This window comes from Typopeltis vanoorti, chromosome 16, assembly GCF_054136105.1.
Source record: "Typopeltis vanoorti isolate ZY-2024b chromosome 16, IOZ_Tvanoo_1.0, whole genome shotgun sequence".
Taxonomy (NCBI): domain Eukaryota; kingdom Metazoa; phylum Arthropoda; class Arachnida; order Uropygi; family Thelyphonidae; genus Typopeltis; species Typopeltis vanoorti.
This window is the reverse complement of record NC_143564.1, coordinates 96,769,458-96,795,588: the sequence shown is the minus strand read 5'-3', so window position 1 is coordinate 96,795,588 and position 26,131 is coordinate 96,769,458. Positions and strand designations below refer to the sequence as shown.

The window sequence follows — 26,131 nt, the reverse complement described above, 5'->3', positions numbered from 1 at the left end:
TTTAAGTAGTTGTAAATTTTAAAGCTTTTTTGTTTAATAACATTGGTGTCCAGTGCAATCTGTTTTTTTTGAGCCGTCATCAATCCAAATACTAAGAGCTGTCATATTTGTGGAGATAGACCAACCTACAGCAACAGAAGCTCTAATTTTCTGTTTATTTTTCTGTATGGTCCGGATTGTTGCTTCATTTAAATCCAAAGTTTTTGTAATATATGATACTTTTCCCCATTTTTAAGACGATCCAAAATCTGTATTTTTAATTCTAGAGAGATGAAATGTTTTTAAGAGGTACTTTTTTACTTCCAGCAGACATTGTTCAGGGCTACAAATTAATTCACAAAAAAGAAATATTTCGCACTTCTTTAAAAAGGGTTCAATAATACATACAAAGAATAGTACAAAGAAGAAAAAAAGTGAGTCTTAAAATATGTTTAATACTCCACAAACAAAATGAATTTAAAATTCTAATAAATTCTAAAATTCTGTATGCAAATCTGACCTGACATACATGCTCAAATAAAAATATCGAATGAGATGGCGCTTGCTCTTGAAAGCTCTCATCACGTCCTGTGTTGTACGGGGATTTCCCAATGCCGTGTTATACAGGGGTTACCTGTATTAATTAGGTTTCAAATAAGTCACATTACTTGGCCATGACAGGTTTAAAGGTAATGTGAAAATAAACACTAACTAAGAAGACTGGTCCCTTTATTATATTTTCTGTAATAATTAATGAACAATTTAAGAAATCTCTTTCAATATATAAATCATTGTAACAGTGAATTGGAAAGAGTAAGACATTAACAAGATAAGTAAATAAAAATACTGTTTATTCAAAAAGTATAACAGAGGTAAAATCCACAGAGTGTGGATTTTAATTTTTAAAGGCGGATCTAAATATATTTATTTTTACATATATAATCACAGTAGGACCTACATGGATCATGTTAATAATGAGACTAAATTACAAAACAAAGAGAAAAAAATTGCATCACTAACATGCGATCAATTTTGGGTACATTTACAGAGAAATTAGATGTGTCCAAAATTTTCTGATAAGCTCAATAATGCACTAATGCAATTGTGTATTACGTTAAGATGGCAGTGTTGATAATACATTTTTTTCTGTTTTGTGTTCATATGGCATGTTATTTTATTAATCGTAATGATCGTGTCATACAGTTTTCATCATAGTTTAAATTCATAATTTATTTTAACAGCATTAACACCAAACAAACTCTTTTTTTAAAAAAAAGATGTTTATTAATTGGCTTATATTTTACTGAATTTCAAATCAGCATCTTCAGCGACAATGAGTAACTGAATTATAAACTATAACATGCTGCTTTGTTCTCTGAAGATGCTGATTTGAAATTCCACAAAATATAAGCCAGTTAATAAACATCTTTTTTTTTTTTTTAAAAAGATAGTTTGTTTGTTGTTGTTAATACTGTTAAAATAAGTTATGAATAATGTTCAACACCTAAGCTTGTCTATTACATAGTTTAAATATTTGCAATATGTGATAACAACAAACTTCATACTTGCCTGAACAGGAACAGATCCACAGAGAGGTTGTGTATTACTTTGGGCTTCTAAGAGGCTTGAATTCAGAAGTTTAAGGCACATATTTAAGGAGTGTGGCAACATGTCCAAATGTAGGCTTAAATTAGCTATCATATCAATTATACATGACACTTTTACACATATTTCATCTGAAATACATATACACACATTAAGAATTCGCACACTGTAATCTGAGTAAATACATAAATGTTGAAATCTTGTATATACTTAACAAAGATAGTAACCAAGCAATTAAACCAGATCAAATTGAAATAAGTTTTTATTTAAATTACATAAAACAAACAAACAAATCTATGTATAATTCTGTTAGCAAATTTAGAATGAAACTTTGAAATTGATGAAGCTTGGCAAGCTATTGAATATTTAGGATAAGTAGGATATGCAAACTGTATTTTCTAACTAAGCAGGAAAATAGAAAACAGAATTTGTATTCTTGAAATCAAATATCTAATGGCTAAACCCAGAATATCTAACCTTATTCAAGTCAATTCAAAGAGAATGAAATGCTGTTCTAATCTGCCATTCATTAAAAGTCTTATTAGTAGTGACACACAGAGAGAGTTTAAATAGTTTTCCAGCTATCGTATATCTGATTCAATTCTTAAGTTAGGACCCAAGAATATTTTAAATCAACTAAATGAAAAATTTCAACAGTGATATGTGTACAATTCATTACATCCAACAGAGTAACACACTAATTAAATAGAATGAGTTAATTTCATTAACAGTATGTTTAAAAACTTTATTATTATTATTAGCCCAAGATCCCCATGGAGTCAATGACTCATTGTGAGAGGTCCCTCTGTCTCACACACACACAGCCTTAAATACATTCAAATTCTCTGTAGACACCAAATATCTTGCCCGGAACACTCAGCAGGGAAATACCTCTGTAATTCTTACATTCAGTTTTATTTCATTTTTTTCCCTATCTTTTAATATATGGGTACTATTAGAGCACTACTCCAATCCTCAGGAATTCGTCTCTCTGTCCAGGCCTTCTGAACTATGCAGTGCAGCCACTGTAAGACTTTTATACCACCATACTTCAGCATTTCTGGTGAAATATCATCTACTCCTGCTGCCCTTCCACATTTCAGGCTTTTGATGGCTTTTTCTACTTCAAGTATGGATATGTATTTCTGACTGCATGCCTGGTCAGTGTTTTTTACCGCAATTTTTCGAAGTAATTACTCCATACTTCAAGGATATCTTTTCTCCTGTTTTGTTGTTCTCGTTTAACAGCACTCTTTCTTCCATTTCTGAGCTTCTTCAACAACCTCCAGAATATCTTACCACCTTCTTGATATTTATTTTCTATGTTCTTGCCACTTTTACAGGTTTTACTTTGTTTAGCTACTTTTACACACTGTTTAGTTTTCTTACATTTGTCTCTGTATTCTCTAAGAGCACAAGCTGACTTATTTGCCAGGAACTTTTGATATGCTTACTTCTTTTCCTTCACTGCCTCTTTAACTTCCTGTGTCCACTGGTGTTCTGATTTTTCTATCCTTGCAGACAACCTGGCCACATGCCCTCTCTGGCTGAATCAATCAATCAACAAGGGTTCTCTTCAAAGCTAGCCACTGAATCTTCAAGGTTTGGTTCCTGTTCTCAAACTCTTTCATTTTTCTTGAATAATGTTTGTATATTTCATTCTACAGTTCACATCTGAGAGCTGCTCAACTTTTATTCGCTTTAAAACTTTCTTACATGTTATTCTTTTCAATATGAAATTCAATTTTATCCTGCTCCAGACTAAATAGTGATCACTTCCAATTTCAAATCCTCTGTACACTCTGGTGTCCAGGGAGAAAACATCACTATCAACAATAGCATAGTCAATGAGACTTTTCTTATTCCTTGCCCCTTCTCTCCATGTGAATTTGTGCACATTTTTATGTTGGAACATGGTGTTAGTAATAATCAGTCCATGTCCTGAGCAGAAATCCAACAGGTATTTGCCATTATTATTAGCTTTGCTCTTTTCTCCAAATTTTCCCAAAATATTTTTGTATGTCTGACAATCACTCCCTACTCTGCTATTTAGATCCCCAACAAGGACCAACTTTTCCTTTTTCATTGTGTCAGTTGCTTTTTCTAAAGCATCAAAAAATTCCTTCACTTCTACCTTAGTAGAACCTTCTGTGGGACCATAGGCACAAATAAGTCTAATTGTCCAGTTCCCCATTCTCATATTTGCCCACATTACTCTACTTGAGATTGCCTGCCATTCAAGAAGATTAGCCTCGTATTTTGTGTTGAATACTATGGCTACTCCTTTTTTTTCCTTGAGTATAACATTTTGTATTTATTGCTCAGAAAGATCTAACCAGTTTTTGTCTTTTTTGTTTCAGTCACCCCTATTATGTCGATCTGGTACTTATCTCATTCCTCAGATAGCTCCATTTCTTTGCTATTGACGCTTCTTATGTTGATAGTACTGATCTTTAACTGTGGTGATATTGAGTTAGGGTGTGCTTTCAGATTTGTTCTAGTAGCTGACTTTTCGCTGTTCGGCCTGGTTCTCTGGCGAAAACAATGGGGGCCTTGTTTAACTGGGCGACGCCCCAGCAGGCATGAAATTTTGTCATGTTGTACCATCATTTTGTATATTGGTTTAAGCTAATAAGAATACAATTTGGTCGGATAAATCCCAAATTGCCAGCCCATCCTCGTTTGTTCAGTATCCAGGTAGATATCCAACAGGGTGCGCCACGAGAAGGTGAGGATTGGACATTAGATCAGAAGCTGGTCAGTTTTCAGTATTCCTTTAAAGGCTATGTGGAGGTCTCTTCTCAGTTATACAGCTTTGACCTTTTTTTTTTAAGCACCCCAATTCATTTTTTATTCTCTAAAAATTGCAATATCAATGTCTGCACATTTTTCTTTGGTTTTTTTCTTCATACATTTCTTTGTAGCAACGAATTACATGTTTATCATTCGGCGAATCGTAAGGCTACGTTCAATATTGGGATCAACTTCCAATATGCTCCGACAAGGTTTCAACCATTCCAATAATTTTTGATAGTTGTTCAGCTGTTAATTCTCGTGCAGACACATCAATACAGTCGTCATTGTCTAAGTTGTCCTCCCACTCTTCATAAGCTCGTTGTTCATCCATGTTAATAAGTGTTTCATTATCCAGTTCGTTAGTGTTCGATTCAATGCACTCAATTACGTTGATGGGATCTAACTCTTTGAAACCGAGTTGCTATCCAATTTCCACTACGTTAGTAGTGACTTTAGCAAAATGAGTTTCAAAACCAATGAAATCATTTGTGCAATGTGGTATGATATGTTTCCATACTGCTCTCATATTGCTAGCCGTTAATTCATGCCATGCTTCGCCTATATTTTCGATAATGTTTCTGATGTTGTAGCTCTTCCAAAATTCCATTAAATTAGGCATATTTTCTCTGTAGTAGCTTTTATGGCTTGCGAGAAAGTGTGGCGCAAATAATAGGCCTTAAACGTCGCTATGACACCGTGATCCATTGGTTGGATCACTGATGTTGTATTTGGTGGAAGAAAAGTTATTTGTACATTTTCATTTAAATCACAATGACCAGTCGGATGACCAGGGGGCCCCTATCTAAGATCAATAAAATCTTAAAATCTAATCCTTTTTCTCTGCAATAATGTTCTGTTGTAGGGCAAAAATAGCTGGTGAACCAATCTTCAAATAAAACTCTTGTGACCCATGCTTTCTTATTTGAATGCCACAACATTGGGAGATTATTTTTTGATACATTTTTAAGAGCTCTAGGATTTTCTGCACGGTACACAAGCATCAGTTTTAATTTGAAATCCCCTGCTGCATTTCCACCTAACAACGGTGTGAGACAGTCTATTGAAATTTTATATCCAGGGCATCATTTTTCATTAGCTGCTATAAAAGTGCATGACAGCAACTTTTTCCAAAATAATCCCATTTCATCAACATTAAATATTTGTTCATCTTTGTAGCCACCTTTTTGTATGATTTCACTCAATTCCTTCAGATATCTTAAAGCAGCCTCTTTATCTGCACTGGCAGATTTGCCAACAATACGAACGTTGTGAATACCAGTTCGTTTCTTAAAATGAAAAAACCACCCAAGACTTGCTGTAAAATTTTCACTAGTTCCCTCACCTTCGTTCATCAATAGTGATCTTCAAGTCATTGCATTTGACTAAACGGAACTCGCTTTTGAGTAAAGTCTTCGATCCATATGGATAATAGCTGCTCCATATATACCATTCGAGTGCTTCTGGTTTTTAGTCACTATATTTTATATTAAATAAGAAGCCATAGTCATACCTTGCGATTTGTATTGATCTTTTTTTTTTTTTTGATAAGTTTTCAAACTGATGACTCTTCTATTCCTTTTTCACAGCTTATTTTAGCAAAGGGTGCACTTTTTTCATGAAACTTGATTATATCGAGCTTTTGTTCTAAAGTGAGCCATTTACGTTTCTTGGTGACAGAATGACTTTCACATTTTCTTTTTGCACTCATTATGTAGTTTTTTTAAATGGGATTAAAATTTAATTATCACAAATTAACTTTACTGTAGATTTGCGCATCGAAAACTGATAGACATAAAAGTTAATTCAACATTAAAGTTCATAAATGCCCACTGTTTACTCGTACTATACATAGCTTACACATTAAGATGTTGAACATAATGCCGCGTTTACATTCTCGCCGAGTCTAGGTACATACTTGTACAACTGGGAACCCCCGAAAAAATTGAAATATCATATTGCATAACTTTAAAACCGCACAAAAATAAACCGCACTTCATGTCTTATATATCAAGTATTATCAAGATGCTTAAATCTGAATCACTTCTTAAAACTCTTCCTAACCATGCAGGATTGTTAGCAAGCTAATGAATTATCATTAGCAAGTAAGTTGAACAGTAGTGTGGCCCAAGAACAGAACCTTGCGGCATGTTACTGCTTACCTTCCTTTTCAAGACACTCCCTGCCCCCTTGCAATACAAAATTTGCTGATATCTGTCAGACAACCGGTTTCCTATTCATCTCCCCTAACTTGTATTCCAACTAACTTATATGTAATCTGTCAAATACTTTCATGAAGTCCAAAAATTATTATCTGGCATGAATCTCCCTTACTTAGCATTTGTCAATTTATCATAAAATGCAAGCACACTGCTACATCAAGATCTCTCCTAAATTTATAAACATATGTTGACTTTCATAAAGAAACTTGATGTCTATTAGCTGAATTTCCTATTCCAGTTATAATCAATCTCTCAAATAGCTTAACCACAACTGCAATTATACAGGCTAGTCTATAATAGGAAACCATCGTATTGGACCACTGTTGTTCACTTGTGCTATTTTGTCTTCTCCTTGTCCCACTCTAATTAAACAGTCAGCCCAAAGGCATCAACTACATCTGTTGCAAATTCCCTAAAAATCCAGTCATTTCTAGCTTCTCTTTTATTCCATCTGTTTGCTTTCTCACCCCCCCCCCCAAGGCTTTGTATAACATTGTATAATATCACATCAGCATGAAATACACTCATGAATCTAGGGTATTTTACGGATAATTCCACTTACTTCTATGTAGTGATCTAAAAAAAAATTAAACTAACATTTTTAAACCATCAAACAATTCTCAAAAAATAACCACAAAGTAAAGTCTGGGATGCCTCTGTTGATTTTGGATTATTCTATACTTGAAATATAACTTAATATGTAAAGATACTGTACTTACTAGGTGGAAGAGTATTAAGAGAAGGTTCACAGCTGCAATGTGTGATATCAAGAAGTTTACTTTTGATATTATTCCACACTTCAGAAGACTCTGGATTTAACTTTCCATTACGCCTTTCTATCAACACAGGAACAACTGCACTGATGACACTGAAATAAGTTTTTGATATAACATTATTATGAAAACCTGCAATTCCAAACAGCACTCACTTTAAAAACATTTTAAACATACACACAAATGAATGAAGAACTACTGCATCTGAAACATGAACTTTAAAAATGAATTTCCTGAACCTTTTTAATGTATGCTAAATTCCTATATAAATTTAAAAAAAACAAAAAACATCATTATTTCAACATGAAAAAATCCAGATGAAAATTGGATTGGAAATAATGCAGCTAACTGAAGACTAGAAACATAAATATATAAGAATTTGAGGAAAATTAAGGATGTGAACAGATAATATCAATAGCAGCATATTAGAAAGGAACATTGCATCATTAGCATTCAAGAATGCGAGTAGAGATGATGTAAAACAGTATGGTCACTAAAACAAAATGGGAGAGGAAATGTTAGCAAAACTGATGTTTGATACCAGTATGGTTGGAAAACGACCCAGACAAAAGCCAAGGGTGATGAATTGATGCAGTTAGCAGTGCCTTAGAATACAAAATGTAAGATCTGACAAATAAAAGATTAATTTTGAAGTAAACTGTTGATAAGAAGCTAGTAATAATGTCAACTTAATTATGTTGTATACTATCATAGAATCCTATATATCCTTTGGGGATATTTTATGAAGAAACAAATAATGATGAATTCTAGATTCCATCATCTGATTTGTATATATTAAGATGAATTACCACTACAGATAAAGGAATTCTTTATTTGTCATGGCAATTGTATTTGCCAGTTTCAAAATCAAAAATGGCATTCCATAGGTTAAGTCATATAGCACATATAACATATGTTCAACACTAATGTTGATTTTTCATTGTTAAATTCAAGGCTTTACAGCTATGTATAGTATTGCTTTGGTCATAGTGCTGATCCATCTCAATAATAATAATTTATCAGCCCTTCTTTTTTTCTCCCTCCTCAAATAAATCTAAATTTCTCAATGTTGAAATGCTGCTAATTTGCATAACCTTGTGCAATAAATCAACTCAGTGTGATAAATCCATGATATTCATTTTTAAGATTAGGACACAGGCAAGAAAACATAAGTTTTTTATTTTTTTTTTTTTTTTAAATCTCCATCTATTCATTCATAAACAATAACAGATGGATAGGACAACATTAAATATGCTTGCAACTTGTTTATTTGTTAATGGGCATCACTATATTTATTATTACAAACGATTTAACATAAGACACACATTGCAGAAAAAGGAATTAAAGTTTATTACAAAACTTTACAGCTATTATGTATATGTATAATATGTAGATAATATGCATTTCTAGTCATAATAGCATCTTCAGAGTAACAAGGACTGAAGATGAACAATTGACATAACAGTTACAAAAAATTTAAATAAAAGAAATAATCACATTTAAAATATACTGACACCACAGTTTAAAAATGTTTATGTTTAATGTTTATGACAAATGGGAAGTGTTCAAGGAAGCTAGTTTAAACCATCCACAGCTTTATACCACTTAAAAATGATATGTTGTCATCTAAAATGGATTGCAACAGATTTTTTCTTCTTGAACATCTTTTGTTAGCCAGCATCTTATATAAATGGTTGTTCTTTCCATTAATTCTATATTCCTTAAACTTTTCATTTACGCTATAAGTACCTCTCTTCTAACATCTTTGTATTTTATATAATTTAATAAAATAATGTGTACATCCTTTAATTGGTCTTAAAAATCTCATTTCTACTGCCTTATAAAGGCAGTAGTAATGAAAAATCTTTATTTCAGAACCAAGTAACAGCATGTGTGTGTGACTATTACTTTATAAAAGTTAAGCTGAGTTTCTCATGCTTTTTATTCAGTGACCATTTACAGATTTTCTGAATATTTATTTAGTCAGGAGACTAAACCTGAAAAAAAATCAAGCCACTTCAGCCTTCCAAATAAACAGCAATGGCCTCATACCATTGCTATGAGTGCTTAAAAATAATCACTCATAGCAATTTTAAGCAAACTAGTGCTTAAAAATAATCACAAATATGGCAGGATTGGAACCTGCAGCATGCTGGCTGGATAGGTAATGTTAATCACTCAGCCAACCTATTTAGTTGTATTGTATATTACTGTTTTGTTATTTTAGCCCCCACATGAGAGGTACAAGATATAATACATCAGTGCAGTGTGTGAGATACAGGTAAGGATGGAGAAAGAAGAAATCTATTGAAATTTTTCTTAAATAGCTGGAGATTGGAATTGTTGGGAAACCCATCATGAGAAAAGCTGTTCCAGAGATGGAATAATGGGAAGAGGAGAAGCAGCATCAAGCAGCAACCATTAAAATGGGTTGACAACAGCAACATTCTTTTTGCTGGACATTATGGGTGTGCTAAAGGAATATCATGGTTGAGCATAGAGGCTGAAATAAGTTAGTCAGGGAAGGGTGATTACAAGTTGAATTTTCTCTCCTCTGGATAGCATAAAGAATTTTTTGGATAAGTTTTAGGTAGACGATGTCAAATGCAAACAGTATTCTAAGGATGGCAGATTTGGGATTTATAAAGGGAGGGTGGGCAGGTGTAAAAGTGCTTCATGCTTTCCAAATATTGAATATAACTTTGTGGCCAGCAGAGGGAAGTTCATTTAGTAGTAGATCATGAAGCAAAGAGAAATATGCATTTTTCTTATGCATTTTTCTAAGTGAACTTAGAAAAATGCACTAAGTTCACTTTGACCTTATGAGTGTGTTAGTTGACTTTTCTTGTTTGGCTGTTTAGAAAAAAATGGTTTACTGCATTCATTATGTATTGTCTGATATAACACTAATGCATAACAAAATATTTGCAGCCAGTATGTTGTTGTTAGGTGAATTTAACATGAAAGATTTTGAATGGTGCATATGTTTGAGATGTAATTCATTATAATTGGTAAAAGATTTGTGAAAGGAAAGTGAGGCTTGTGAGTGAATCTGCTGGAAGTGTTTTGAAAGTGAGTGCCAGAAATGTGGAATGAAGAAGTGAGTAACAGTGAACAACATAAGAGTGAATGAAAGAATGAAGGTATGAAAGAAGCTGGGAAAATAAGAAAGGGAAAAAAGTGGTAATGAGAGAGTGATGTAAAGTCTTTCACAGGAGACAAAGTGTGGACTTTAACAACTGGAGAAATGTCTAGTGAATGGTGCACCACAGAAGCGAAAAAGAAGAATTGTGAGGGAACAGAAAGCAAAGGAAGAGCAAAAAAAAAAGAGGGGGGGGGATTTTGTGTGGTGATTTTATATGAAGTGCTTGATGAGAGTGTGATGAAATCATGTTTCTGAGATGCAAAGATTAAGGATGTTTGTGAAGCTTTCAGGACGCAGAGAAAGAGAGTGAAAGTTAGAAAGTATGGTATGAATGATCTGATAGGTGATAAATATGGTATAAGAGAAGATATAAAAGAGTTACTGGAAGAGTGAGAATAAAGATTGTGAGTCTACTGCTACAGTATAATAGAGACATAAGTTGTGAAGAATTGTTATGATTAAAAAAGAGTCAATGCATGGGTTCTGCAGGAAGAATTATGTGCATTTTGGATGTGAGAAATGAATTTGATGGATGGAACTTATAAGTGATGGATTAAGTTTGATCTGACACAGTTATGTGGAAGAAGTGTTGTTCAATGAGCATGTGGAAGCACAGAGTCAGGGAAATTAGAATTAATGGGGACGTAGGAACCCTTGAGGTGAGTAAGTATGAGAATGATAAAAAAAATGATGAATATAGTTTTAAAGTTCCAAATTTGAATGAGAAAGTCAATACAGGGTCAATCCAAGAGGACATTTTTGTATAGTGCAATTTATGTAAGCTAAATGTCAGGGGTAGTTGAAACACAGGAAGGATTTTTGGGCATTGATTATTAAAATTTGGCCAAAAGTATAACTTTTGCATTAGTAAGAATGGATTGACAGAGAATGACACCGGGACAGAATTTAAAAAGTACAATATTTCAAGGAGGATAGACAGAACCAAAGTATATATATGAAAAGAATATTTATATTCCATTTATATAGCTTTCAATAATGAATTCTACATCCCAGTACACGAACATAATCCATATAATATAAACTGCAAAAATTGTTTTATACATAACTTCTCAGCTTGGATGTTTATATACATTTAGTTAGAAATTCACTAATTTCATTTTACATTACAATAAAATACAATAAAAAAATAAACAAAAAAATTACATAATTTACATTATGTTACCTTTTAATGATTGGGTCAAATAGTTCTAAAAACCCCTGGTACCACCAGACTCTCTGAAAAAATTTAATAAGACCAATAAAATAATTTTTGCTGCTACATCTATATTTATATATGTATCCTGATAATTTAAAAATTAATTAAAATAACCTTAAAATTTAAATTTTAAATAAAATAAAATTAATTGTGTGTCTGGAATTGTGGTTAAAGTGTCAGAGAGGTTATCAGGAATAAGATTTCAAAATGAGTTGATAATAGAAACATTCTTTTTGCTGGACATTATGGGTGTGCTAAAGGAATATTATGATTTAGCAATTTACTACTTATTATAACAAGGTGACAAATGCATGGGCCAAGAAAGATGCATACACACTGGTATATTTAGATTTTAAAACAGCCTTTGATAAATTTCCACATGGCAAGCTGGTAATTGGATTGGATGGGGTTTAGCAGATGCACTGGATTGGACATTAGTTTCCTGATAGATATCAGGGAGTTGTGTATCATTGTCTTTAGGGGAGCAGTATTCCAGAAAAGGAAAGTCAGTAGTGGAGTGCTCTAAATCTACTTTGTGACTGTTATTATTATTATTATTATCTCCATGGAGTCAGTAGACTGATTGTGGGAGACCCAAACTATCAAAACAATATCTATCATATCTCTTCTTGAATTCATTTACAGACGAAAAACTCACAACTGAGTCAGGCAATACACTCCACTCATTCACCACCCTTCAGGCGAAAAATCTAGTTCTCACACCGTTGTTAACCACACTTTTCCTTAATTATTATTATTATTATTCCGGGCAACTCCAAGGAGTCGACAGACTCATCAAGGGAGGCCCTAACATCATGTTAAGAACAACTATTTGACATTCACATAGTATCTATCATACCTCGCCTTGAACTCATTCATGGTCATAGCACCCACAACAGACTCTGGCAGCTTATTCCACTTATTCACCACTCTCTAAGAAAAAACCTAGCTCTAACATCTCTGCTAACCACATTCTTGCCCGGCTTCCATGTATGGCCCTTAATTTCCAGGGATGACCTTGTGTTCTTCCATCACTATCACACAGCTGAAATATTTCCCCTGCATCAATCTTATAAAAACCTTTTAGTAATTTAAATGTTTGTATTATATCCCCTCTTCTCTGCTTATCAACCAACCTCTGCAATCCACAAGCTCTCAATCTATCAATGTAGGAGCATTTTTTACATCACTCACCAGCTTAGTCACTCTCCTCTGAACCCTCTCCACAACCTCCTCATCTCCAAGGAATCCACGTAACCAGACTTGAGCAGTAATCCAAATGTAGACGTATCAATGCCTTATAAAGGGGAATAATAACCTCTTTATATCTGGATGCTAGTGTGTCTTCAATAACCAAGTAATCCTATGTGCAATCCCAGACACCTTAGCAACGTGTTCTCTGAACCTCATCTCCCTATCCACCAACACCCCCAATCCCTAGCCTCATCCATCTCTTGGAGTACTGTTCCATCAACGTAGTACACAGCTGGTAATCTTTTAATCCCAAAATGCATAACTTTACACTTTTCCACATTGAACTGACATCCATTATCTTTTTGCCCATTTTGCCAGCTTATCACTATCATTCTCCCAGTGCCACCAACCACTCTGAACTTTTTGACTTCTTCACCTTAAATGCCAATGTTCTTCAGTCCAACTTTCCTTACAGTGGAGTTACTGTCCTTGGAGATTTTAACATTCACACAATACTAACTGATTTTCTTTTTCCCTACTACACAAACCAAGCAGGTAGAGATATTGAGACATTTGTCATCACATATTGTTCATGTTGTTTACATATTACACCTTACATATTGTTCATGTGCCAGCTAGAATACAAGATAACTTAAACCACTCTCCAAACACTCTGGACTTCTTCCTCTCCAGTGATCAATCCTAGCAGACTGAAGGTTGTACTCCCTTAGGTAATTCTCTTCTCCCACCAAGAAATTCCCAACTAAGAGTCATCTGGCATTATAAAAATGCCCAATTGGGATGACCTCTGAGTCTTCTATGCCTGATTCCCTTGATTGGATTATTCCCTTCAGCCCTCTGATCCAAGCATATGCACTGAGACATTAGTGAAGTAATTCTCTCCAGTATTGAAGATATATTTCCCATTCATGCTAAATTCTGATGTCTACTTAAGCCCTGGCTTTCCAAAATTACACTAAGACTGTAGAAATGAAGAACAAACATAACAGAAATGACTATTATCAAGAACTCCACCTTCTCTTACCACTTACACTAAAGCCTGAAACAGTTGCAAAAAAATCATCAATGCATCTAAAACTGATTTCCAAAGAGCCAAAAGTAGGAAACTTGCAATCATGCCTTTTGGTTTCTTGCCAAAGTAAGACCATAACTTTTGCTAAGTACTGCTCCTGCTACTGTTGACCCATATTACATGATAACACACGTTATATTGGTCTATTGTGTTATCACCCACAGAAAAAAGCCAATCTCCTAGCATCACACTTTTCCAAAATATTTACCAAAACCACCTACATGTGTATTTTGGTAAATGTTCCCCAGCCATTCCAAACACTTGACACTCACTGCCTCCTCTGATCTTAATCAGAAAGTGATAGAAAAAGCGTGTCTAAATTAGAAACCAAAAAGTCCCTTGGCATGCTGTACCATCATTCTGGAGTCTTGACAGATAACAGATTAATTTGGAGGAAAATTGTCTATAGGAAGTTAGTAATGATGTAACTTTTTCATGTGGTACTAGCATAATATCATGTATACCTCCTCCTGAGGATACTTGTCAGGAATTTGATGATGATGTTCCCTGGCCCTAACAACATTTCTCCAATTGTACTGAAGATTTGTGCCCTAGAGACCACTCCTATTCTATATTGCCTCTTTATGCTCTCTCTCACACCACTGGTATTACCCTATATGTTGAAAATTAGCCCATGTCCAACCCATTCCCAGGGGGGGGGTGATAAGTCCTTACTATCACATTACCACCACCCCCTCAATCCTCCCCAAAGTAACAGAGAGAACTATCAACACCCAACTCCTACACTACCTTGAAGGTACTCAACTAGTAAACAACCACCAGTATGGATTCTGTTAACAGGGTATCCTCTCACCCATGTCACCTACCTCTAGATAAGTGTCTAGGTTTCTGCGGTTTAGCAGTTCAAAAGAAAGATTTTGGTATTGCGACCACATATTTATTAAGATAAATAAAGATAAACAAACCCGACAAGTGCCGTATGTCGTTTGATTTACATCTTCAGGGGTTAAAGGTAACTAAAAGTTTAAACACAAGAAATTAAAAACTGATGAACAGTTAGACTGCCATAACAACATCTAATGGACTATTTTGAGCATTTTCTCATTTCTGGTATTTAAACTTTTAGTTACCTTTAACCCCTGAAGATGTAAGTCAAACAACATATGAAACTTGTCGGGTTTGTTTAGCTATATTTATCTTAATAAGCAATACTGAAATCTTTCTTTTGAAGGAAGTGTCAATGATGTTTGGTGAATCATAGTTACACTTGATATCTCCAAGGCTTTCGACCAAGTAACCTTCCATCATCTGATCTGTCCTGTACCTTCAGCAACTATGTTTTCAGTTTTCTCACTGGATACACATTGCACATGATGGTTGATGATGTCCTATCTTCTAACTATGCAACTAATGCTAGTTCCACAAGGCTCTGTCCTCTCATCCACTCTCTTGATTCTAAATATCAACTGACCTGTTCCAGTTGACCACCAATCAATACACAATTTCATCAACAAAGTACATTACATACCTTGACAAATCTTGCACCACACAAACTACCACAACTCAACAACTTCTACAACAGTCAGTTCTGATCTCAAACCACTTTTTAATGGGGCTTGGATAATCTTCTCAATTCCAATGCCTGTAAAACACACTTCTGCCTTATTTCTCTCAAAAACGAACCATATTCTCCCAGTCTTATCTTTGGTAACACCCACATCTCTAGGCATAAATGATATTTTTCTCCATGGGATTACCTTTCAACAAGCCTCTCTTCACATAAACACGGTTCCTAAGCATCCAAAAAATAGGATTCTTCTTTCACCCAAGGCATTACTTTACCTCTGAATGGCTATAAACCCTGTACAAATCATAAATTTGCCCATCCATCTGGAGGTAGTGCCTCCAGGATATCCCTAAATACTTGACACAATACAGAAGAGAGAATTTAGACCAATTAATGAGGCATCTTTTTACTAACTCAATCCAACTGCTCTCAAACAAGCATTTAGTATATACTGCATACATCTTCTATAAACATTTCAATGATAAATGTTCATCTGAACTAGCTTCAATAATTCCTCCTCTTTCCCTCTCAAATCCATTAAAGTGCATACAGCTGTCACTCACCACTACCCCTTCACGGTCCAACTCCGTACTTACAGAACAAGTTTCTCTTCATTCTTGCAGCTGCAGTACTTGGGAGCAGCCTCCCTTACTATGTGTTTCCCATGAAATATAATGCACAGGCCTTCAAATCTAAAGTGAACAAGTTCCTCCTTTCTCAAATCAAGACCAACCAACTTCTCATATATGAGCCCAACATAAAAAAAAAAAGTGGCTTTACAAGAGGAGCTGAATAGATAACCAGTTCAGTGTTGTAAAGCATATAAAGTTTTAAAATTCAGAAAAAAGATATGAAGTGCAGAGTATGCAGTTGGTGGGATATCTTACAGATGTGGAGGAGATGAGGGATTTGGGGTTGTTGGTGGTAGTGGTCGGTATCCACCATCACTCCCACATCCCCCTTTCCATGTTGTTTTGGTATCATGCTGCTAAAAGTATGAGGAAGAAGAGAGTATTTATGGAGGACACTGACATGTAGTAGTAAGGATGTTTTCATTCCATTGTATAAGTTATTGATCAGGCCAACATGTGGACTATTATGCATAGATTTGGTCACTTCATTTTCAAAATGATGAAGAGATATTGTAAAGGGTCTAGAAACAATTGATTAAGGTTTCTAGATTGAAGGAATGCCATTCACAGAGTCTGGGAAGTAGGGAAGACGTGATTGAGATATAAAAGATGGTAAGGGATTATTACCAGACCAATATGGATGAGGTTTTTTATATAATGTGGTGAGGGGGGGGACAAGAGGGCACCCCTGGAAGTTGTATAAGGAAGGTGTGTGTAGGGGGGGAGTAAGTTTTTTTACATGGAAAGTGGTGGGTGGTTGGAATGCATTGCCTGAGAAATTGTGGAGACATTGAATGCATTTAAGGCTTGGTATGATGAACTGTGAGACTATACAGATAAGCTGGTATAGACAACGTCCACTTGGATGGAAAGACTACTTGGAATGAATCTTGTTGAGAACGTGAAGAACCTTTACCAGGGCTTTTCAACTGAAGGCAAGTTAGCCAGTCTCATATAGCGATGACAATGTTTGGGTTTCCAAACAAAAAAAGGAAAATAAATACAGTAAATTGCCTCTAAATGTAAAATAAGTAATATGTATATGTATATCAAGTGTGTTCTGTTACGAAAAGGTTAAATAAGTATATATTTTGTGCCATTCGCGAATGAGGCTAAATTAATATTGAAAATGTAAAACATTATCAGAGCTTTATAAAATAACATGTATAAAAGAATTATAGAATGTAAGCACAAATTCAACAGTTGGGGGGGAGTCAAGTCCAAAGGTTACGGGGCCGTACATGAGGGAGCGGCTCGCCCAAGCAAACAACGCGATGTCAGCGTATGTGCGATAGCGGGGGAGAGGATGGACGCTGTGACGTAATAGCACGTGAGAGTTGGCTGGACATCGAAAAGGGCAAGAAACGCCGAGAAGAAAAGAGGGAAATATAAGGGTCATGCAACCCTGAAACAAGCTTTTTTTTTGTTTGTTCCTGGATCTCCTGTGTGTTCCCCTCTCGTGGTGGCGAAGGGTGTCAGTGCCCCCATACCGGAGGGATTCCGATTAAGGCAGTCACGGGTCTCGGCAGCAGTATCTCCGTGGAAAAAAGCAAGTCTGGCTGTCCACAGAAGGCCAGTTTCCTGTGAACCTATGATGTAATAAAGAATCATAGGGGAAGATAAGTAGACTTTGTTTGTGTTTCACTGAATATGAATGAAAGATTTGTGCCACGTTAATATGTTATAAAAGGGAACATTAATGATATAGGATAAGGTTGTATTGCTATCACTTTAGAAAAATATTGAATTTATTCTTATTGTCTGTCGATGTGTTAAAGTTCGCTTTTATATTGAATGAAATTAAGGATATGTTTAGAGTGAAGAATTGACAAATTATAAAGAGATTGTGAGATATGAATGTTATCTTAAGTAATCTGACAGAGCTACGGAGTTTTGGAATAACTGTGATAATAATACATAAATAATGCATTAGAGAGTGTTAATATAGTTCTTACTTTAGATAGCTGCTACATAATATGTTATAAGTATAATAGTAGTGTTTGAATGTTTTATGCTTTGTATGGATCTCCCTTAAGATGGGATTTGAATTAATGTTATTAAGTGCATCTACTTTTGAGAATTAATAAACCTTGCTTTTGATTCTAACAAAGACTTTCTGTGATTTCTGGAATCCGATGCACCTCTTATAAAATATTAATGCAAACCTATGTGGGATATTTGAAAAGGGTATATTTTGGCCACGTCTGCAGAGTTGGTCGGTATCATTAAGTACTGCCCTGAGATCACCCTCTTGGTTGTTAATATTAATAACCTAATAGTGCTAAGTGGTGCAGTGAAACAAATAAATTTCTTGGCTTTTTATGAGGGGTAAATCTCAGACACTCTGATACTCTGGTACTGCCTCGATCTCGAGGAAATTCCATTGTCCCTCAGAGGTAACATGTGTTACCCGATAGAGTGTATTACAGAGATATAGCACGAAGGTTGAAAATAGTTGTAAAATGTAAGAAAGCGACATAACACTCTATGAACACACATATCTACAGATATAATATAATGTATTTTATGCTATTCCTCTGCTGAATTCCTTAGAGGCATGCAGGAATGGCATGCCAGCTGCATTAAATTGCTTAAAACATATATTTAGTGGATTCAACTCGTCTTGGACAGTCAAGAATTTGATGGATGGATGGATGGATGGATAGATAGATAGATGCTGTGTGTGCAAGAGTAGGCCTCCCATTAGGGATCTTTCGATGTCATGGAGGCCTGATGATGATGAATGATAACAACACTAAAGTAACATTACCAGTATATACAGTATATAAGTCAGTATAATTGTGATGATCAACAGGTGACAGCTATTGTTTCATGTTGACTGACTTGCTTATAATAGACAGATATAAAGAGCCTATGAATTATTATTATTAAAAGCAATTTTAGCAGCGTGACCATGCTGCTCCCCATACAGTATTCCATTTCCATCTATCCATTCCTGTATTTTTCTCTTGACCAACTTCTCCAATACTTTCACAATGACTCCTGATATGTTGATTGGTCGGTAATTTGCAATGCCAGAATTATAAAATAATTATGATAAACTCAGGAGGTCACTTGCAACCAGGCCATTACCATATCAATTTTAAAACCCATATCTCTACTTTATGCAGTAAGTGTTCTGTCTAGCTGATATATTTTATGTGATTCACACCCCATATTATGGGAAAGCTAAGGATTTATTTATTTTTTTTTTTCAAACTACTGATATGTACCCTTTGGGGGGGGGGGGGGGAGGAATGCACAGGCTATTATTAAAGGTACTACATGAAAAGTTTACATCATTATTAACTTCTTATCAACAATTTTCTTTCAAATTAATCTGTTATTTGTCATACCTACGACATCCTCAGATCTTGTCTTTCAGTGATATAATGTTAACATCAAATCTACATAACTCTTGGTCTTGGTTTCCCTCTGGATCTATTTTGTTGCAACATACACTTGTTTTGTTAACTGTTCCTCTCCCATTCTGTTTAAGTCATCGTACAACTCAGGTCAGCACTGCTCACAAACTCCCGAATGCTAACAACATCACTTTCTTCTTAATATCTTCCTTTTCAATGTTATACTGCCACCAGTGCCATATGTTTGATCCTCCAGTTTTTCTCAGAATTCTTATATCTGTGGTTTCGAGTCTCTGACCAATCCCTCAGATCTATAAGATAACATTGGTTTGAACACTATTGTATACAGTTAGTCCAGTGGTTTGAATAATTTCTCTCTTATTTCATATAAATTTATTCGATTGATTTCACCATTCAGTTGACACCATACCAGCTTTGCTAATACTGTTGTCTATTTCTGTAATTCATTTGCCATCTTCACTAAAAATTGTGCCTAAATAGCCGAAATGTTTCACTCGTTTTATAGGTTCTCCATCAGGTTTAATACCACTTTCCTTTATAATGTGGTTCACACAGATGATAAATAACAGTGGAGATGATGTGACCCTTATTTCACACGATTTAACAACAAAAACATCTTCCTGTAGCTCCTTTAATTCTAATTCTAACTACTAACATATAACTGAAATATATATTGCTTGATCTAATGTACCATTTACACAATATAGCTGTAGCATTCTGAAGAGCTTTCCTCTTGTCATACTGTCTTGCCATATGTCACGTTGTCATATGCCTTTTCCAAATCTACAAAACTTAAATATAGATCCTTGTTTCATTCTCAGGATTTTTCTACTATATGTCTTAGAGTGAAAATATGATCCAGACAACCTCTATTCGGCCTGAACCCAGCTTGCTCTTCTTGTAGTTTCCATTCCACTATTTTTCTTACCATTTTCTCAAGTAAGCTTGCATAAATCTTATTCTCACATTCAGTTTTATTTTTCCTTTTTTACTATGAGAACTTTGCTCCAATCATCTGTAATTCAACCCTCTTCCCAGGCCATGTGAATTATGCAGTGTAGTCACCATAAAAGTTTCCTACCTCCATATTCGAGTATTTCTGATCAAATATTATCTACTTCAGCTGCCTTTCCTCACTTTGGGTTTTTGATGGATTTTTATACCATAAGTATTGATATGTAACTGCTGACTGCATTCAACACTAAATATGAAGATAATCTTCTTGAATGGCAGGCGATATCAAGTAGAGTGATGCGTGCAAATATCAGAATGAGTAACTGGACAATGAGTCTTATTTTTGCTTATCGTCCCACAGAAGGTTCTACCAAGGAAGAAATGGAGGAATTTTTTTAGGTATTAGAGAAGGTAGCTGGCTGAATGAAAAAAGAAATGTTGGTCCTTGTTGGAGATCTAAACAACTGAGTAGGAAATGATTACCAGACATGTTTTGGGAAACTTTGGAGAAAAGTGCAGAACTAATAATAATGGTAAATGCCTGCTGAATTTCTCTTCAGGATTAGTTATTATTAACACCATGTTCCAACATAAAAATATGCACAAATTCGCATGGAGAGAAGATATAAGAAATAATCTCATTGGCTATGTTATAGTTGACAGCAACGTTTTCCCACTCGTTCAGGACACAAGAGTATACAGAGGATTTGAAATAGGAAGTGATCACTATTTAGTTTTGAACAGGATAAAATTGCATTCCACATTGAAAAGAATAGTGTGTAAGAAAGTTTTAAAATGAATCAAGGTTGAGCAGCTTTCAGAGGTGAATTGTACACTCAAATACACAAACATCATTGAAGAAAAAAATGAAAGAATTTGTAAACAAGAACTAAACCTTAGAGATTCAATGGCAAATCCTGAAAAAAAAATAGACTGATTGATTCAGCCAAAGAGGCATGTGGTGAGGTTGTCTGTAAGAATAGAAAAATTAGAACTCCATGGTGGACTCAAGTTAAAGAGGTGGACAAAGTTAAAGAGGCAGTGAAGGAAAAAGAAGAAAGCATTCCTGGTAAATCAGCTTGTGACTTACAAGGAATCTTAGAAAAATTCTTAGAAAAATAGAGAAAAATGTAAGAAAGTGAAGCACTGTGTCAAGTTAGCTAAACAAAAGTCATGGGAATATTTTGGTAAGAGCACAGAAAATAAATATGGGAGGGGGGAATATTATGGAGACTATTGAAAAATCTTAGAAATGGAGGAACAAGCACTGTAAAAGGAATCAGAGATGATAAAGGTGACATGAAAACTGAAGATAATGATATTCTAGATGTCTGGAGTAATTACTTTGAAAGACTACTAAATTAAACAAGTAGTATTAGCAAGATAGTAACAAACTCCCAACAGGAATGTAGTCGGGAATAAAAATCCATATTTCAAGTAGAAAAAGTCACCAAAAACCTGAAATATAGAAAGGCAGCTGGAGTAGATGAAATTCGGCCAGCAATGCCCCAAAATAGAGTTATAAAAGTTTTAACAGTGGCTGCATTGAATAATTCAGATGGCCTAGTCAGAAGGTCGAATTCCAGATAATTGGAGCAGAGCACTCATAGTACTCATTTATAAAAAGGGAAATAAAACTGAATGTGAGAATTACAGAGGTATATTTCCCTACTCAGTGTTTCTGGTATGATTTATGCAAGGATACTTGAGAAACAGCTAAAAAAATTGTGGAAGGAAAGGGAAAAGGCATATGACAAGGTGCCAAGAGGAAAGCTCTTCAAAACGCTTCAGTTATGTGGTGTAAATGGGACATTATATCAAGCAATACATAGTCTCTATTTAAGTTAAGTCAGCAATTAGAATTGAAGGAGGTGCAGGAAGATGGTTTGATGGTTTAAAATCAGGTGAGCAACAAGGATACACATCTCCACTGTTATTCATTGTCTGTATGGATCACATTATGAAGGAAAGTGGTATTAAATCTAATATCAAAATTGGTGATGTTAATTTTAAGTCTTTACTTTATGTAGATGATGTTATACTTCTAGATAAATCCAGTACAAGTCTACAAAATTTCCTGACTAAATCAAATAACTGTTGTAATAAATTGGTATGAAAATCAGCAATAAAAAGACAAAGACAATGAAAATAGACAGAAACATTGAAAACATCAACTGTATCCTGAATGGGGAACTATAAAACAAGTAAAATATTTCAGCTATTTAGGCACAATCTTTAGTGATGATGGTAAATTAAATAATGAAATAGACAACAGAATTAGTAAAGGTGGTATGGTAGGAAGTGAGCTGAACAAATTTATATGGAAAAAGAAAGAAATTAGTCAAAACACTAAATTAGCTGTAATACAAGACAGTGTTCAAACCAATTTTAACTTATGAATCTGAGAGCTGGGTTAGAAATAAAACATTTGATCAAGGAGTAGATACCTCTGATATGAGAGTTCTGAGAAAGATTAGTGTAGCGAACAGATGGCATCAATGGCAGTATCACATTAAAAATTAAGATATTAGGAAAGATAAAGAAAAAAAAAGATAAGATTAGTAGAGCTAATTTCAAATGGTATGGTCACTTAAATAGAATGGGAGAAGAAATTAGCAGAACAAGTTTTCTTTACCAGGTTGGCAGGAAAAAGACCCAGATGGATTGATACAGTAAAAAGCTCCTTAAAAGACAGAAATATAAGACCTGATAATATTGGACTCTTGACAGATAACAGATTAATTTGGAACAAAATTATTGATGAGAAGTTAGTAATGGTGCAACTTTTTCATGTAGTACTATCATAATTATTCTGCACACCTGCTGAGGGTACATATCAGGAATTTGCTGATGATGATATTTATAAAAGAATAAAATCTTTATGTTCAGATTTCTATTCATTACATCTGTTATTTTTTCATATTTTCAGATCAGTTTCTGTTTTTCAGCAAGATGCCACAGTGTTATGGGGGAGGGGATATCTTACCCCTTCCATCCAAAGCAAGTTACTTAATTCACTTAAAATGATCTGGAAACTTTATATCTTTTTCTTGCTGAGCACAGAACAAAGTCTTTTCAACCAAAGGACATCACACTAATCACAATCTGGAGATATCAAAACAAAGAACTAAAATTTCAGCATGTTCTCCATCAGTCTAGCATATAATTAGTTTCCAAAATCATGCCTCTCCTACAAAGTTTTTGTCTTACTTGAAAATCATGATTTCTGATGATGCTTAGGAGAGGACTACCAAAGAGATTAAAGAACAATACTCATCTAAAATTTAAAAGGTCAACACATTCCTAACTGATTTCATTATTTTTTGGCTATAGCAATAATCAGTATAAAATTTATCTTAAACATGGAATCATTCTCTGATAACTATGGTAATTAAATTCACTTATCTTGCAAAAATAAAGTAGTAATCATAGTAGTAGTAGTAATACTACTATATTAAAATTCACTTATTTTTAGTATGGACCACATTTAAAATAAAAACATTTGGAAAGATCAGATACATGGCATAATGAATTCTGTTCATTCTGCTATAGCAACAAAGTGCCATTGTTAGCTTCTGTAGAATTTGGTGGGCATCAGCTGGAGCTTACAGAGCTTATCTCTGATTTTAGCATTATTTATAAAAATATCTGAAAAGAGGATAATTACAGATGCCGAATATTCAAAGAAGCAGCAGTGGTCCTATGAACAGGAAATAACCTAAACAGAAATCAAGGAGCAGTATTGAAAGATACATGGAAAAATCTGATTAATTCATTGAGTATAGTGGAACTACAGTACGCTAAAAACTATGTAACACATATTCACAATAATGACTGAAGTATCTCACTACATGCATACATTGTCACACGAGCTGTCCAATTTGGTTGCCTAATTGTTGTAAAACGGTTACTGTATTCTTTTTTTTTTTTGCATTTATTATTTTTTTTCACCTTTTTTGGTCTTGGTAAAGCTAGACAGTTTGCTAGCGAAACTAGTCAGCATTCTTGTACATATATGTATTAAACCGATGGTTTTGTAATCAGAATAAGTTTTTGTGTTTATTACAGTATATAAAGACCAAATATGAATAGTCTAAAGAGATATATGTTATTATTAATACATGAGAAACTCCAATCAAAAGACATTGTGAGAGACCCATACTATTTCCACAGTGAGTCATACCTCTCCTTGAACACAGTGACTAAAAGCATTCACAAAAGACTCAGACAATCTGTTCCACTCATGTAATGTGTTTCTTAAGTCTGACTGCCAACACATGTAAAGGTGTCAGAAGTATATATGTGCATAATAAATTTAGTTTAATCCTTTATCCAAGTGTGAGCAAACAAAGTTTGCGCCTGAAAGTATCTTGACTGGGGTAAGGTGGTACAACACCAGAGCACTCCTTGCAAAGGTGGAGCAAGCTACCAACACTCCTATCTCAGTATCTCCCATAATGCAAAACACATCTCCTTGCGGATATGTCTAATGTTATGCATTAAGGGAAGGGCCACAGTCCTGAAGATACTTTCAGGCGCAAACTTTGTTTGCTCACACTTGGATAAAGGATTAAACTAAAATTATTATACTCTAACCAAGTGAAAAATAAACTTTCAACATCTTTCTCTAAATCCAGAGTAATTTATTAAAAAAAGGGTGGCACACCATTTGGCAACTCCTATAGGTGGAGATGACCTGCTAATGCTTCTGCCTGGTATCTCCACTTGGGCCTGGCTCCTGCTGAAGAGACCTCAATAAAGGTCGAAACTAGTCTGGGTTGTGGCCCTTCCCTTAATGCATAACATTAGACATATCCGCAAGGAGATGTGTTTTGCATTATGGGAGATACTGAGATAGGAGTGTTGGTAGCTTGCCCCATCTTTGCAAGGAGTGCCCTGGTGTTGTACCACCTTACCCCAGTCCTGAAGATACTTTCAGGTGCAAACTTTGTTTGCTCACACTTGGATAAAGGATTAAACTAAATTTATTATACTCTAACCAAGTGAAAAATAAACTTTCAATATATATGTGCAGCTGTCTAGAAGTATAATGATTAATAAACAAAATAAATAAAAGACATTTATTATCAGATGAAACTTCAGCTGATATTGTAAAAGATGTAATGTGGAAAAAACATATCAATACAGGATTCTATATTTTAAGAAAATAGTGCTGCATTTCATATATTTGCAGGATACAACATATTTTTTTTTGATAATAAACATGAATGACAATACTTCAAAAATTTTAATAAAAACAGGCTCAGAATGTTGAACTTCTAAGAGAGACAAGAGATTTGTTTTTAGAGGCTTTTAATTCTAATGCTGCACCTAAAAACCATCACTGTTATCTTATATCATGTTAACTTCATTTTTATGTTAGCAATTTTAAGTGGCTAAAACATACCTTGCAGAAATCTTCTGATACAATAGATTTATCAAATTCTTTCCATGCATCTGTTCTATAGAAAAGAAAGCAAGCAAATGTAATAACCTTAGTATCTATTAATTGGATATTTGGTTTTTATTATTATTGTTATTATCATGAGCCATTCACTAAGAGACAAAAGAATCTAGGCCATGAACTCTACGAATTACCCAATTTCTTCTC

General features: G+C 34.5%; 1 protein-coding gene across 1 annotated transcript in view; it reads right to left on the bottom strand.

Annotated features, from left to right (window-relative positions):
• Positions 1-26,131, bottom strand: part of LOC150098204 (uncharacterized) — a 264,871-nt gene that overhangs the window by 87,695 nt on the left and 151,045 nt on the right. The window contains exons 10-13 of the mRNA XM_090406279.1: positions 25,928-25,982; positions 11,701-11,753; positions 7,319-7,467; positions 1,549-1,715 (exon numbers count right to left, since the gene is read on the bottom strand). Coding sequence (XP_090262405.1) covers positions 1,549-1,715; positions 7,319-7,467; positions 11,701-11,753; positions 25,928-25,982 — 424 coding nt within the window. The remainder of the gene's footprint in view (positions 1-1,548; positions 1,716-7,318; positions 7,468-11,700; positions 11,754-25,927; positions 25,983-26,131) is intronic.